The following is a 13,759-nucleotide window of genomic DNA, read 5'->3' on the forward strand; positions in this document are numbered from 1 at the left end:
CATTGCAACAGTATGCTAAGCTCAAAGCTCTGCATTTATGGAAATTCTTAAGCGTCTTGAAAAGTCAAGGCTTCATGTGTTAAGGCAAGGCTGCATCCACAGACTTCTGTGCGAATGTACAAAGGCTTCATGCTATACGAAGATTTCCAAACAGACATGCATGTTCACTCTGAGGAGCCATGGGCTAGGTGACACCAGGAGAAGGCTCTGCTCATATGTCAATTCAATGCATGAACAGTGATTTTTGAATTGGGTTAGAATTAGCTCCAATTCTAATTCAACTCAGATATTTAGGTCACCATTTTACAACCACCAAAGAATTATTTAGATTTCATTCATTAAAAAAAAAAACCCTGAACAAAGCAGTAATATATATACATTAAAGAGTTATATATATATATAACACTACCATACATTAAAATACTCTACCAAAATAAGTCCACATGATAATTTTTCAATGTTTTGAGTCTTCTTTGAAGGCTTACATTCAGTAAAAACATTCACTCAGATTACAGTTAAGATTTCACAACGAAAACATAGTGAGGAAAATTAGCAAAATAAATCATAACACTCAGGATGGTTATCAGCCTAATTTTCCCTGTCAAATCCCTTTGACGCACAATGAAAGCACAATAAGACAGTATATATATATTCAGGTTTGAATTCGTTAAGGCTCAAGGTATTAGAAAATTTTGGTTTAGTACTTCCCTGAGTCTCCCAGTCTCAGCAACATATTGTATAAAAATAATATTCAGTCTCTTTGGAAGCAAGTTATTACACATGAATTTAGTTACATAAGCAAAAATACAGGCACTTACTTCATTCTTAAACAGAACTCAAACAGCTAGATAAAAATTTCTAGAGAAGCATGGAATTCAGAATTCTATGAATTCAGAATTTGTCATGTACAGTCATACCTCATGTTACGTTTGCTTTAGGTTGCATGTTTTCAGGTTGCGTCCCGCAGCGACCCAGAAAGGGTTACTTCCGGGTTTTGCTGCTCGCGCATGTGCAGACGTGCTCATGCTGTGAACGGGCCTCCGGAGCGGATCCCATTCACAACCAGAGGTACCACTGTGTATAAAACCAAATTTCATATTTCCCCCCTGCCCGCCCTGGTTGAACCCTGTTCAAAAAATTGAAATGACTTAATGGCTCGCAGTTTCTTTCAGAATATCGTTTGTAATAAACCAAGGCTGTGAATAAAAGCCTGAGAAGTGATCAAGTTTCTTGGCAGGATTAGGCCAGCTAAGGAATCAAGAAACTTTGCCACCCCAAGTTACAGCACTAATGTTTATCATACTGCATAATTTTTGCATTTTATTTCAAGTTCTTGAACAGTCCTCACTATCCCAAATAAAGATTGAACTAAAATGAGTGGTTTGATAACTTCCTTGGTAGCAATTTACGGCACACCTTTGGGTGTGATACATCTTGTCAGTTCCAACTTTAATTCAGTGGTAACTGTATTCTGGAAATTCACCATTCTAGCTCTACAGGGTATTTTCCAACAAGGCATGCTATGCAATGGCCAATTTTCCCCGCCCGAAACTTGTTGGACTTAAGGTTGTTTTCATTATCTTGTTTCGCCTTGATGCTTTCTTGCACAGATGATACCAATCCTTCTACCGAAAGATAAACAACACTGTCAGCTCCTAGGAGGAGAAAGAAGACAAAAAAAAATATTATTATTTAATGCTGCACCACTGTACACACCCTAAAGATGAAGAAGGTGGTACCCCAATGGTGAGGTCCTCTAGTCTAGACTAGCGGATGGAAATCTGTCAGCAGAATAGGAAAGGAGGCAATTTTCAGTGATCTTTCTGAAGCACCCTATACCCTCCCCAAATCTGCCCCAGATGATCTTCCAATCTCTACTGCAGCTTTAAAAAGGGTGAGGCATAGTTGACAATTGTCTCTCTCCCTGTTTCACTGGTAGATTCGCTTCTGCCAGAGGGTAATCACCACCCAAGCTGTTTAACACAAAGAGTGTCCATGTTTCTATGTATACCTTTATTGACAATGATTGAAAATATAATGTTTTACCTATGTAGTTGGCTAGGTCATGAAATTCGGGCTTATTGGCGATGAGTTCTTCTTTCGTTGGAATGTTTATTCCCATGTAACAAGGAAATCTTATTGGAGGTGAAGCTACACGAACGTGCACCTAGGGAGGAAGGGGGGGGGGAATGCTATTATGATATTGACACTGTTTCAATTATGCCATTCATTCGTATTATTACCATTATTTATGTAATTTCTATACTGCCCTTCATCCGAAGATCACATGGTGATTTACAATATAAAAACACAAAATGCCTATCTTAATAACCAACAAAAACAATACCCACTTCACCACCCACAATTCCAACAGGCAGCACCAGCAAAATTCAAAGTCACTACAAGGGACGAGTGAGGTCTGATTGGTTGGCAACAGAGCCAATAAATTTGGCTTTGCTCTTAGGAGAGGAGCAGAGTACTACCTTCACCTCAATCAAGACTCTCGAGAGACTATTATAAAGCTGAAACTGCACCAGTCTTGTCCCTCAGTCAGGCCTTCCTCAAAAACCGACAGCAATACTTTCTTACCTCTTTAGCTCCAGATTCCCTCAGTAGTTTAATTATGGGTGAAATGGTGTTGCCTCGTACAATAGAATCGTCAATAAGGACAACACGCTTCCCTCTGAAGTTGTCTGACAGGACTCCAAATTTTTTGGCCACTCCGAGCTGCCTTAGCCTCATGTTTGGCTGAATAAAAGTTCTTCCTACATATCTGTTTTTGCACAGTACTTCAATGTATGGTAGTCCACACTAGACAAAAAGAGAGAGTGTAAAAGTCAAAGTACCATATTAAGTGAAGTGGCTAAGATCAATTCTCCATCAACGTTCCTTTTCTTTTCTATACACAAAAGAGTTGACTAAGTGGGAACAGTTCAACTACAACAGCCAAAGAAACTTATGCAATCTCTTGGAGAAAACGTGAACTTCACTGGTGTCTGGGGAATTCCTTTGGAAAATGGTAAAAAGCTAGTAATTCACACAGGGTTGGCGGTGAGGGGGTGTGGTAATATTTTTCTCTGACTGTTGAATTTTATTTGCATGTGTATTTATAGTCTATGTTAATGCTGTGTTGTTGTTTTTAAAAGTAATTAATTAGTTTGATGTATTTATCTTTTTCTTGTAAACTGGCTTGAACTGCTCTCAGGAAGGCAAGATTGAAACTTTTAGTGCTACAAGATAAACATCTGCATTAAAATGTTTGGTGTGCAAGTTGGTATTATGTCAATTAAAATTTTAAATAAAAAAACCACGTATTCCTACAACAAAAATATGAGATTTCAGATTAAAGGGAAGAATCGGGCACATTACCTTTTGAGCATAGCCAAGGGCTGCTGGTGTTGCAGATTCTGGGACTGTGCTAACCAAATCAGCTTCCACTGGGGCTTCAATTGCAAGCTGTTGACCGCATCTCCTCCGTACAGAATAGACCATTTGACCTGTGGAGAATGAGGAAAAAATTGAATTAGTTCTGTACAGTTTTGATTCCAGCATCTTCAACTGATTTTTTCCCCTACTGCCTTTTATAATCCAAGGCAAGAGTAAAGGTTTAAACCCAGTGTCACGGACTGGTTGGATGGAGAGGAATGATAGGAGGAGCCAGCAGGGAAGAAGGCTCAGAGCCCAGGAAGTGGCAGTGGGGTGATAATGAGTGGTCAGAGGGAGAAGACTGGGAGGAAGTATCAGAAGCTGGAGAAGTAACAGGGCTTGGCGGAGGGGGAGTCTGTGGCAGAGAGAAACCCAGAATCAGAGGCAGAAGCTGAGGCAGAAGAGGAGGGAGGCCAAAAGGCAGAGATGAGTCTGGCTAGTGAAGAGGCATGGGTGTCTCCCCCTCCTGCTGTGACAGGCTCCTCTCCTCCCTGGTCTCCCAGAACCAGGAGAGGCACAAAGAGGGCAGAGGAGAAGCTAGCTTAATGCAGGCGCAGTCTCAGATTGCTTGGGGAAAACTTTAAGACTTTGGCAGCTGTGGGGAGGCAGGGACTTTCTGTCTCAACAACTGCTTCATGGAGGCAAGACCCGTTGCTGTGCTCAATAGGCCTGACACTCCTGTGCAGATCCTGTTTTTGCTAATAGTTAACTCCGACTTGCTCGGTGTGATTTACTGCTGGCTCACTCCTGTTACCCAATCTCTTCAGCATTTGCTCTGTGAACAAGGACTATTTCTTTCCTTTTACTGAAATGATTTTTTTTAACAATACAAATAAAGCAAGAGTCAGCAAACTTTTTCAGCAGGGGGCCGGTCCACTGTCCCTCAGACCTTGTGAGGGGCTGGACTGTATTTTGAAGGAAAAGAAGAAGAACGAATTCCTATGCCCCACAAATAACCCAGAGATGCATTTTAAATAAAAGCACACATTCTACTCATGTAAAAATACCAGGCAGGCCCCATAAATAACCCAGAGATGCATTTTAAATAAAAGGGCACATTCTACTCATGTGAAAATATGCTGATTCCCGGACCATTCACGGGCCGGATTTAGAATTAGATTGGGCTGGATCCAGCCCCCGGGCCTTAGTTTGCCTACCCATGAAATAAAGCAACATTCAAAGAAAAAGTAGGAAGCATGGGGGAGATGCGTGTGACCATAGATATTGTAAAGGGAAATACACTGCACTCATTATGATGCTCCACAAACTAACCAAATAGTCTCCTCTATCTTATCTTTTTAAAAAATGTATTGTGCAAATAGGCAACCAGGCCATTGGTCCAAAAATCCTTTTCAACCCAGCTACCCACCCACAAAGTACCACAATACAGCTTCTGGTACTGCACTGAAAAAAACACCATGTTATTTATTTATTACTACGATTTAAACTAGCAGAAAATCATGAAGATTATTTTGCTGTCCCTGTACAGAATCTGTAAGGAAAGCTCACAGCTCTCCAAGTAGCCCTACTCTGCTCCCTATAGATGCTGAAGACCTAACTGGATTTCACAATACATTAAACATAGCCATAAAATCAATCTTGTGAGACTTTCCTAATGTACCCTCAATTGCTGAAAAAAATTTGTCCAATGCTTTTGTGGATCTGGATTCAAATACGTGGGTATAATTTTCATCAATCTAAAAGAATGACTGATTAACCAAATTTCATAGCTTGCCTTCAAAGATGCTGTCAGGCCTTGCAAAATACACATATTCAAAAATGCAGAATGCTGATGGATCTCCCGCAGGTCTTGGCACAACATCCAATGTCTGGACATCATATCTGGATATCTTCACAATCTCTCCAGGCATGACCTCACGGTAATATCTGGAAAATAAAGTTAGATATTATAAATCTTCATAAAACTGATCTTTAGAAACATTGCAATTGTAAGAGCATTAGTTATTATAGACACTGTGCCTTTGGGTTGGAAAAACCTGGGGGCATGTGCATTCCTTGGTGGCTGATAAAACCACAATAATATTGTGTGTGCAACAATTTCTCAGACATATTAAATAAGTTCAGAATGTGATCTAGAACTAAGATTTTGGAAAATCTCATTTGAAAAATTCAGTTTTCAGTCCTTTTGTAGCTGTGAAGATTATGTTTTCAAGCAGTACTACCTGAAATCCCAGTTGCAAAAAAATGACTGACACTGTCCATTTGAGCTTAATTGAGCTTACTCTGGAGTATATGTGAAGAAGAGAAGAAGAAGAGTTTGGACTTGATATCCCGCCTTTCACTCCCTTTAAGGAGTCTCAAAGCGGCTAACATTCTCCTTTCCCTTCCTCCCCCACAACAAACACTCTGTGAGGTGAGTGGGGCTGAGAGACTTCAAAGAAGTGTGACTGGCCCAAGGTCACCCAGCAGCTGCATGTGGAGGAGCGGAGACGCGAACCCGGTTCCCCAGATTACGAGACTACCACTCTTAACCACTACACCACACTGGCTCCCAATCTTATGTGCATAAGATTACACTTAATGAGATTTCTAGAGGTTAGAGGCAGGCCTTTAGTATCCTTCAGTATCTAATTATCTAGGAGAAAGTGACTAGGAAAACTATAAAAAATGTGATCAATCGGGAAAATGTATACAGAACACCAAAGTCAGCTTTGTTGGTGAAGAATTTTAATTTTAATTAGCCCAGATCGTACAGATATGTAACTATAACTAACATTTACTGTGATTTAGAGAAATAAACAAATGTTGATCTCACAGAGCAAAAAAAATCCCTGAGTTTCACAAAATAGTTTTGTTAACCAAGCAAAAGTCGAATATTAAAAGTTCACTAATACACGTGCGAACTGAAAGACATTGGTTTGGCTCACATGCAGTGCCAAACCATTGTTTCATGTTGTTGGAAGCACACAGTTTGATCCCTCCTCTTCCTTACTTTGTGTTGCAGCCAACCACTATCCTATGAGGGTTTTCTTGCTGCCGTCCAACCAGGTTTGCAGATCACAATGTGAAACTGATTTGGAAGATAAATGCAACCCACAGTTGGGTGTCTGGATGTAAAACTTGTTAAAAACCGGGAAATAACTAATTCAGCTGACATGAGAGAGAAGGAGGGAGCTGGCGACAGTAAGGCTCAGTTACGGAACACTACTTATGTTTAGTGTCATATGTGAACTGACTGAAGGTGTCAAAATGTCTTTGGAAAATAGTGGCATTATTAAATCAGTTTTTATCTTCTTTGATAATCTATTTATAGCTGCCACCTTCATGCTTGCCTGATGGCAGACTTGTCAAATATATTGTCAGTTCTTATTAGACTAATAGTTCATAATGGAATTACACACGTCTGCCATTTTCTAAAATCTGGCAACAAACAGGTGCCTTAACAGGGAAATTCCAGGTATCCACAGGCTTCTTTTTGTGAAATATTGGTTTCCCCCTTTTTCCTCTTTGTGGGCAGAAGTTACCTACTATATGAGGGTGACACAGAAGATAGGATTCCCATATCAAGTTTTCTTCCCACTGTTGTAATATGTCACTTATTGTGTGTTATGTCATGGTGTCATGCATTTTTCTGCATCCATTCCACCTGTAGACTAGTGGAGGCAGAGAAACATGCAATTTGAGAAGTCATTTTTGAAGTGTTGTTACTTATTATAAAGGATCAAGGGAAGAATTCAAGTCAGGAATGCAGTGTTTACCAGCAATCCCATGTTTCCTGTAATGTGCAGTTTCTCCTCAAATGGAAAAGATACCGAGTGAAATCTAAATGGCCTTTGCCTTTTCTCACAAACTGCTGGTCATTATTCTGCACATCATTAACAAAAGATTTTTTGTCATTTTCTCTCCCCCAAATTCTAGAGACACATTTTGTTGCTAACCTTAGAAGTCTGGGGAGCAAGAGAGATTCCATGGCTCTCTGAACACAAAAATATGATGAGTGCTTTTTTTAAAATGTAACTTACTTATACAAAAGCATGAAAACGAAAAGTAAATAATTAACTGGCTAATAGTTAGTTGGTTGTCAAAGATCACTTGTCAGTGTTTTGTCTTCTAAATATAGATGGTGTACAACTCAGCTCCCTTCAAAGCAATGGGCCGTTGACTTCAATGGAAGTTTAATTTTCAGACCAACAATACCTTTTCTTCAAGTTGTTGTAGTACAAAATAGCAGAAATAATCTGATTTGTAAGGAAACACAGAATCACAGAACTGTAGAGTTGGGAAGAGACCATGAGGGTCATCTAGTCCAACCCCCGACTCTGAGATTAAGAGTCTCATGCTCTACCAACTCAGCTATACGTAACAAACGAACTTACTCTGCTCCGATAGATAAAAAGCTACACGATTCTGAAGAAACTACCCATCCTTCAGTTTCAGCATTGGTTTTCCCTGTAATAAGGTTTAAAACAGTAATAACAGCATTAAAAAAACCCTTCTAATTGATATATATTTTTTGTCAAAGGAAAAGTCATACAGAGTTGCAGAATAAAGTAACAACAGTAGAACAGTGTACCATCTTAACTCTGTTACTAGGTCTTTAAAAATCTGTTGCAAATGCTCATTACCTTTTTCAAACGACAACAGTCAAATAGAATACAAGCATCTGAAAGTATTACTCCAGTGGTGACATTGCTTGTAAAACATCTTATCTGACTGATGGCCAACCACGAGTGATATGACTGTGAAACTCAAGTCATGCATTCAACAGTAATTCTGTTTGTTGTAAACTATACTGGTGTTTGCTACAGCACATATATATATTGTGAAGGGCAGAAAAGCATCCCTAAATAGGCCTGTCTGTGAAAGCATGACACAACCATAGCTAATCAGCATATGTCAACTGTCTGTTTAGGAATTAATATTTCCTTCGCATTTTTCATGGTTACTGCAAGATGCAACACAGGATGTAACCGCAGCAAACACAACTGCTATGTAAAGTATGACATTGCTCCAAAATAATAACACAAGTTAGTGGCTGATCTAACTACCAAAAGATGTCCCAAAAATTCAGTCTAGACTGAGCTGCTTAGAATTAATCTTTATAGCGTTTCTGAAGATGTACCTATGAAACCAGACACACATTCTTGTTGTATTTATTGGTTGCCTATATGTTCCCCAAATCTCAGGTGTTATGGATAAATAATAACATTATTACCCAGAATTTAGCATTTTATTTCAGGTGTATATTATATAAAATTTCATGATGCAATCACAAGCAAACTGAGCCAGAAACTTAAGCAGAAGAAACAAAATGATTTCCTCTATTCTACCATTTAGTTTTTGAAATATGGCAACCCTAGTAATTTGATATAATAGCAACTTGTATTAGGCTTTTATCACTGTTACTGAAGACTGCATTCATTGTAACTAGAACCCTATTTTCTCCTGAGTTATGCATTTTTTCCACTTTATGTTTCCTCTTTTCATGTAGGATTACTGTTCTTCCACTAAATCCAATGTTTATCTATGTAGTTGAACATTAAAAGCATAAAGAGTACAAGTGGTAAGTGTTTCAAAATGAACATTGATGAAGTTAACTCAAAGCATAGCTCACATATAAACATATCAAATATGATGATAATGATAGTGATATATTTATTTATACCCCACAGGAACTCGGTGCAGCTTAGAGATTTAAACAACCACCACCACAACAATTACCCCAGCCACTCTGGGCAGCTCCCAACAAATTAAAACATAATATGAAGTCTTACCTTTTCCACTAATATCACCTACTGGAACAAGACGGCCAATACAGAGTGGACGGTTCCCATAGGGATCACGAACAGCATAGATAATATCTTTATGCATCATCAGAAGCGAGTATGAAGTGGGTGTTTCATTCATCAGATTTTTTATCCTGGAACATGAGAGCTCTTTTAATATACAGTGGTACCTCGGGTTACAAACACTTCGGGTTACAGACTCCGCTAACCCGGAAGTAGCACCTCTGGTTAAGAACTTTGCCCCAGGATGAGAACAGAAATCACGCGCTGGCGGTGTGGCGGCAGCGGGAGGCCCCATTAGCTAAAGTGGTACCTCAGGTTGAGAACCATTTCAGGTTAAGAATGGACTTCCGGAACGAATTAAGTTCGCAACCAGAGATAACCACTGTACTCCTTTGGCTTAGTGCTGCTTATTTCGCTTATTTCCCTTCAAACCAATTGCTTTACCTTGCTACCCAATCTGGGGTGTCGTCATTCTCCAAAGGGGGTGTGAATGCCAGCAGCTGAGTGATCAGTTCACTGTCAGAACTGGTAGACAGTCCCACTCCATGGCGCATTAGCTATTAAACAAAGGACCAAAATGCAGCATTAATCAAGTATATGCAACTCTCGTATTATCTGTAGAAGAAACACACATGAGTACATGCATAACTACACCAATGGTCTAGAAAATAGAAGTGACATCGGCCAATTTCTGCTCTCTAAAATCAAAAGAAGTGGTATCCAAAGGGGAAGGGCACAAAGAGGACATCTACACCACACATTTGAACGGGTTAAACTGTTATTCCTTCTTCTGAGGAATAGTAGTTCTGGGAAAGAAAATGCCAGAGAGGGAGAACCCCACATCTGACAACAGGATTCTTCTGAGCACTGCGATTTTTTTGCAGGAAGTTGTCATTACTTAAAAGTTCGAGCCTAATAGAGCAATCCTATACATTCAGAGGAAGGAGCTGTTTGCACCTTTGGCAAGGGAAGGAAGACTGAGCTACTACATTAAGTGTAGAGATCAGCTCTTCAGTGAGATGGGTACTTTATCTAAATTTGGGATATAATATAGATAAGAGAAAGAGGTGATGGGAGGTAGGTGTACATTTATTTTTGCATGTCACTTTGGTATTCCAGCTTCCTCTTCGTATTTTCAGGATTTAAACTGTGAGTGCTGTGAAGAATCCTTGGAATATAAAATGGTATAAAATCATAACCCCGTTTCATTCCGTATTCAGTTGTGAAAAATAAGCCAATCCTTGGGTCATTCCTTCGTAATCATGAGCAAGTCATGGAAGGGGGAAAAAGTACCTCTAAAACATTGCTGTAAACCATGGGTAGGGGCCGGATCTAGCCCAATCACCTTCTCAATCCAGCCCGTGGACGGTCCGGGAATCAGCGTGTTTTTACATGAGTAGAATGTGTCCTTTTATTTAAAATGCATCTCTGGGTTATTTGTGGGGCCTGCCTGGTGTTTTTACATGAACAGAGTGTGTGTTTTTATTTAAAATGCATCTCTGGGTTATTTGTGGGGCGTAGGAATTCGTTCATTCCGCCCCCCAAGGTCTGAGGGACAGTGGACCGGCCCCCTGCTGAAAAAGTTTGCTGATCCCTGTAAACTGTTATGCTTATATATATCACAATTATGCATATGGTAGAGGATGAACTACAAGACGATAAGAAATCAACTGAAGGGCAAATAAAAGACAACTAAGGACCTGGTACATTGCAGAAGGGGAAGGATAGGTGTTCACAATTAGCAATGCGGCACTTGCCTGGGATCTGTGGATGATCTCAATATCATGAAAACAGTTGTTCACCTTTAGGCTTATCATCCTAATGATCTGTTGTTTTGACTATTTTCCTACCGTCAAATATAACAAAGACCTGGTTATGTGCCACTTATAAATGCAAATTTACTATTATGTTCTGCTTCTTCGTGCTTAGAATCCTGAATCCTGGGGCAGCCTCCCCCAACCTGGTGCCCTCCAGATGTTGTGTCCCATCTTCGGGGCTGCCCAAGACCTTTTGGTGCCCCCCATCCCAGCTAGGGAAGAAGGGGTGAGTTAAGATCTACATCAGGAACGGGGGGGGGGGGGGCAAAATAAAGATCTACATCAGAATCTGCTGCCCTGTGGATCCTGCCCACTGAGGCAGTCACCTCACCCTGCCTCATGAGTCAGCTGGCCCTGCCCATCCTTCTAAACCAATGGCCTTGAGAGCTGTAGACCAAAAGAACTACAGGTTGGGAAACTTGTACCTTTCTTCTCAGTCGTGCAGCATTGGTCAGCTCCCCATTGTGGGCTACAGCAATCTTCCCATGCAGAGTTTCCACAACAAATGGTTGACAGTTATCCAAGACAGAGACTCCGGAGGTAGAGTATCTTGTGTGGCCAATTCCAAGATTTGAAATGTACAGCTTCTTCAGACTGTCTTCGCTGAACACATGATTAACCAGACCCATCCCCTGCAAAACAAGAATGGGAAATGATTACATGCTCTCAAGAGCAGTTTCCAATACTGCCCAGAGTACTTTAGCAAGCTAAAATTAATCTACATGTGCGTGCAAACACAAACAAGTTCCTGTTCCCAAACTTCCAGATTGAAGACAACTCAAAAACTTCAATTGGCCCAAAATGCAGCAGCTAGATGGCTGGCTGAGTTTCCCTTCACATTTCATATAAGCCCTGTTTGAAAACAGCTGCATGGATTGCCAGTTCTTTCCCTGGCCCAATTCGAGATGCTCATGTTAACGTTTAAAGCCCTAAAAAGATTCAGGCCCCAAATGTCTTCAAGACCACCTCCTTTCCTACAGACCCTTTGGGATGCTAAGATCGTAGGAGGCTACCCTCTTAGTTGTTCCACCACCCTCAGAAGCTTAGGGTGTGGCAGTCTAGGAAAACACATTTTCCGTGGTAGCCCCTAAGTTGTGGAACTCCCTTTCCACAGACGTGCATCTAGCACAATACTGGGACGCAGGTGGCGCTGTGCCACTGAGCCTCTTGGGCTTGCTGATCGGAAGGTCGGTAGTTTGAATCTGTGCGACGGTGTGAGCTCCTGTTGCTCTGTCCCAGCTTCTGCCAACCTAGAAGCTCGAAAGCATATCAGTGCAAGTAGATAAATAGGTACCGCTGCAGCAGGAAGGTAAATGGCATTTTCATGCGCTCTGGTTTCCATCACAGTGTTCTGTTGCACCAGAAGCAGTTTAATCATGCTGGCCACATGACCCAGAAAGCTGTCTGTTTTATATTAATATCAATGTTGTGTTTTAAGTGTATGAAAGGCAAGTAACAAACTGTTGTAGTAGTAGTAGTAGTAACAACAACAACAACAAATTTTCATGTAGTGATCATTTCGCACTTGGAATAAGTAAATAAAGTTATGCTATTGTGGTGTAGTAGCAATAGTTTTGGTTTGTAAACCACTGCCTGGCCTAGGGCAAATCACTGTCTATCTGAACTGACTGTCAAACCACTTGGCTTCACGCTAGGATCTCCAGCATAAGGGGCTGGGGCAGGGGCATTGACCTCATATTCAATCGCTGTGTCCTTAACAGCAGCTTGATCTGCAGAAAATAAACAGCTGGAGATTTTTAAGGCAGGGACAAAATAGAACTGAGAAAGTTGGCAACCCTACTTTATCCATCACATCTTCCCTGCATTACCACTGAGCACAGATACTGTATAATATAATTTGGCTAGACTGCATTTCTTTTAAAGGTTTAGTGACTCCATAGACATGGTACTCTTGCCAAAAAAATAATAAAAAAATGGGTACATGTGATGATGTATACCTTTTGCTCACATTCCCTGCTCCTCTTTCAGGAAAACTGTTGTGTCTGAAGTAGCATGTAGTGCTGCTATACACAATTTATAACTTAGATACTAGAAACTTATATTCAAAACCTTGTTCAGCTATGCAGCTTCTGCAAGGTTTACCTCAGGTATATATGCAGTGAATGGTTTTTCAGCTTCTCAGCATTATTTTTAACATCTCAGAGTCTTAAACGGAAAGTTTCTACATGCAAAAGCCACACCTTCTCTTAACTATATAAACAGCAAACAAGCTTCCCAGTTTACCTTGTGTAGTTTGAATGAATGGGCTGACTCGCCATCACTTGTCACAATCCCAGCACTCTCTTGGCCTCTAGGAGAAAAGCAAAAGCAGATGATGGCGCCAAAATGGCATTTATATATTCACATTATCCAAGTGTGGATTCGTATGTAGCAAAAGCAGCACCATCCATACACAATATGGAAGTATCAAAATGCCTAGAGAACATATTTGTATGCAAACAGATAACCTTAAAGGGGGGGAAATCCTATGGCAAGACAAACCCCATCCTCCTGAATTTCACCTTCCCTCATCAACGACCAAATCCAGGTACAAGGCTCTGGTTCCAGAAAGGAAGTGCAGTATTGGGGTGGAGACACAAAGAAACACAAAATCTTACAAACAAGTTCAGTGTGATAGCGGATACGTAATATGCTTTTGTTTTGTTTTTAATTTGTATTTGTTTCTGCTGACACTAATACACTTTCCTGTCTATATTGCACTGCACTGTATTGTGCTTTTCTAAGGATGAAGAAGTGTGGTGGCAT

General features: G+C 40.4%; 1 protein-coding gene across 1 annotated transcript in view; it reads right to left on the minus strand.

Annotated features, from left to right (window-relative positions):
* Positions 1–354: 354 nt before the first annotated feature.
* Positions 355–13,759, minus strand: part of PPAT (phosphoribosyl pyrophosphate amidotransferase) — a 44,267-nt gene continuing 30,862 nt past the window's right edge. The window contains exons 2-11 of the mRNA XM_028742853.2: positions 13,238–13,304; positions 11,419–11,625; positions 9,621–9,733; positions 9,162–9,307; positions 7,764–7,836; positions 5,162–5,313; positions 3,370–3,497; positions 2,590–2,811; positions 2,047–2,167; positions 355–1,655 (exon numbers count right to left, since the gene is read on the minus strand). Of these exons, the coding sequence (XP_028598686.2) occupies positions 1,480–1,655; positions 2,047–2,167; positions 2,590–2,811; positions 3,370–3,497; positions 5,162–5,313; positions 7,764–7,836; positions 9,162–9,307; positions 9,621–9,733; positions 11,419–11,625; positions 13,238–13,304 (1,405 nt within the window). The 3' untranslated portion in view covers positions 355–1,479. The remainder of the gene's footprint in view (positions 1,656–2,046; positions 2,168–2,589; positions 2,812–3,369; positions 3,498–5,161; positions 5,314–7,763; positions 7,837–9,161; positions 9,308–9,620; positions 9,734–11,418; positions 11,626–13,237; positions 13,305–13,759) is intronic.

The sequence above is a fragment of the Podarcis muralis genome, chromosome 9 (genome assembly GCF_964188315.1).
Source record: "Podarcis muralis chromosome 9, rPodMur119.hap1.1, whole genome shotgun sequence".
Lineage (NCBI taxonomy): Eukaryota > Metazoa > Chordata > Lepidosauria > Squamata > Lacertidae > Podarcis > Podarcis muralis.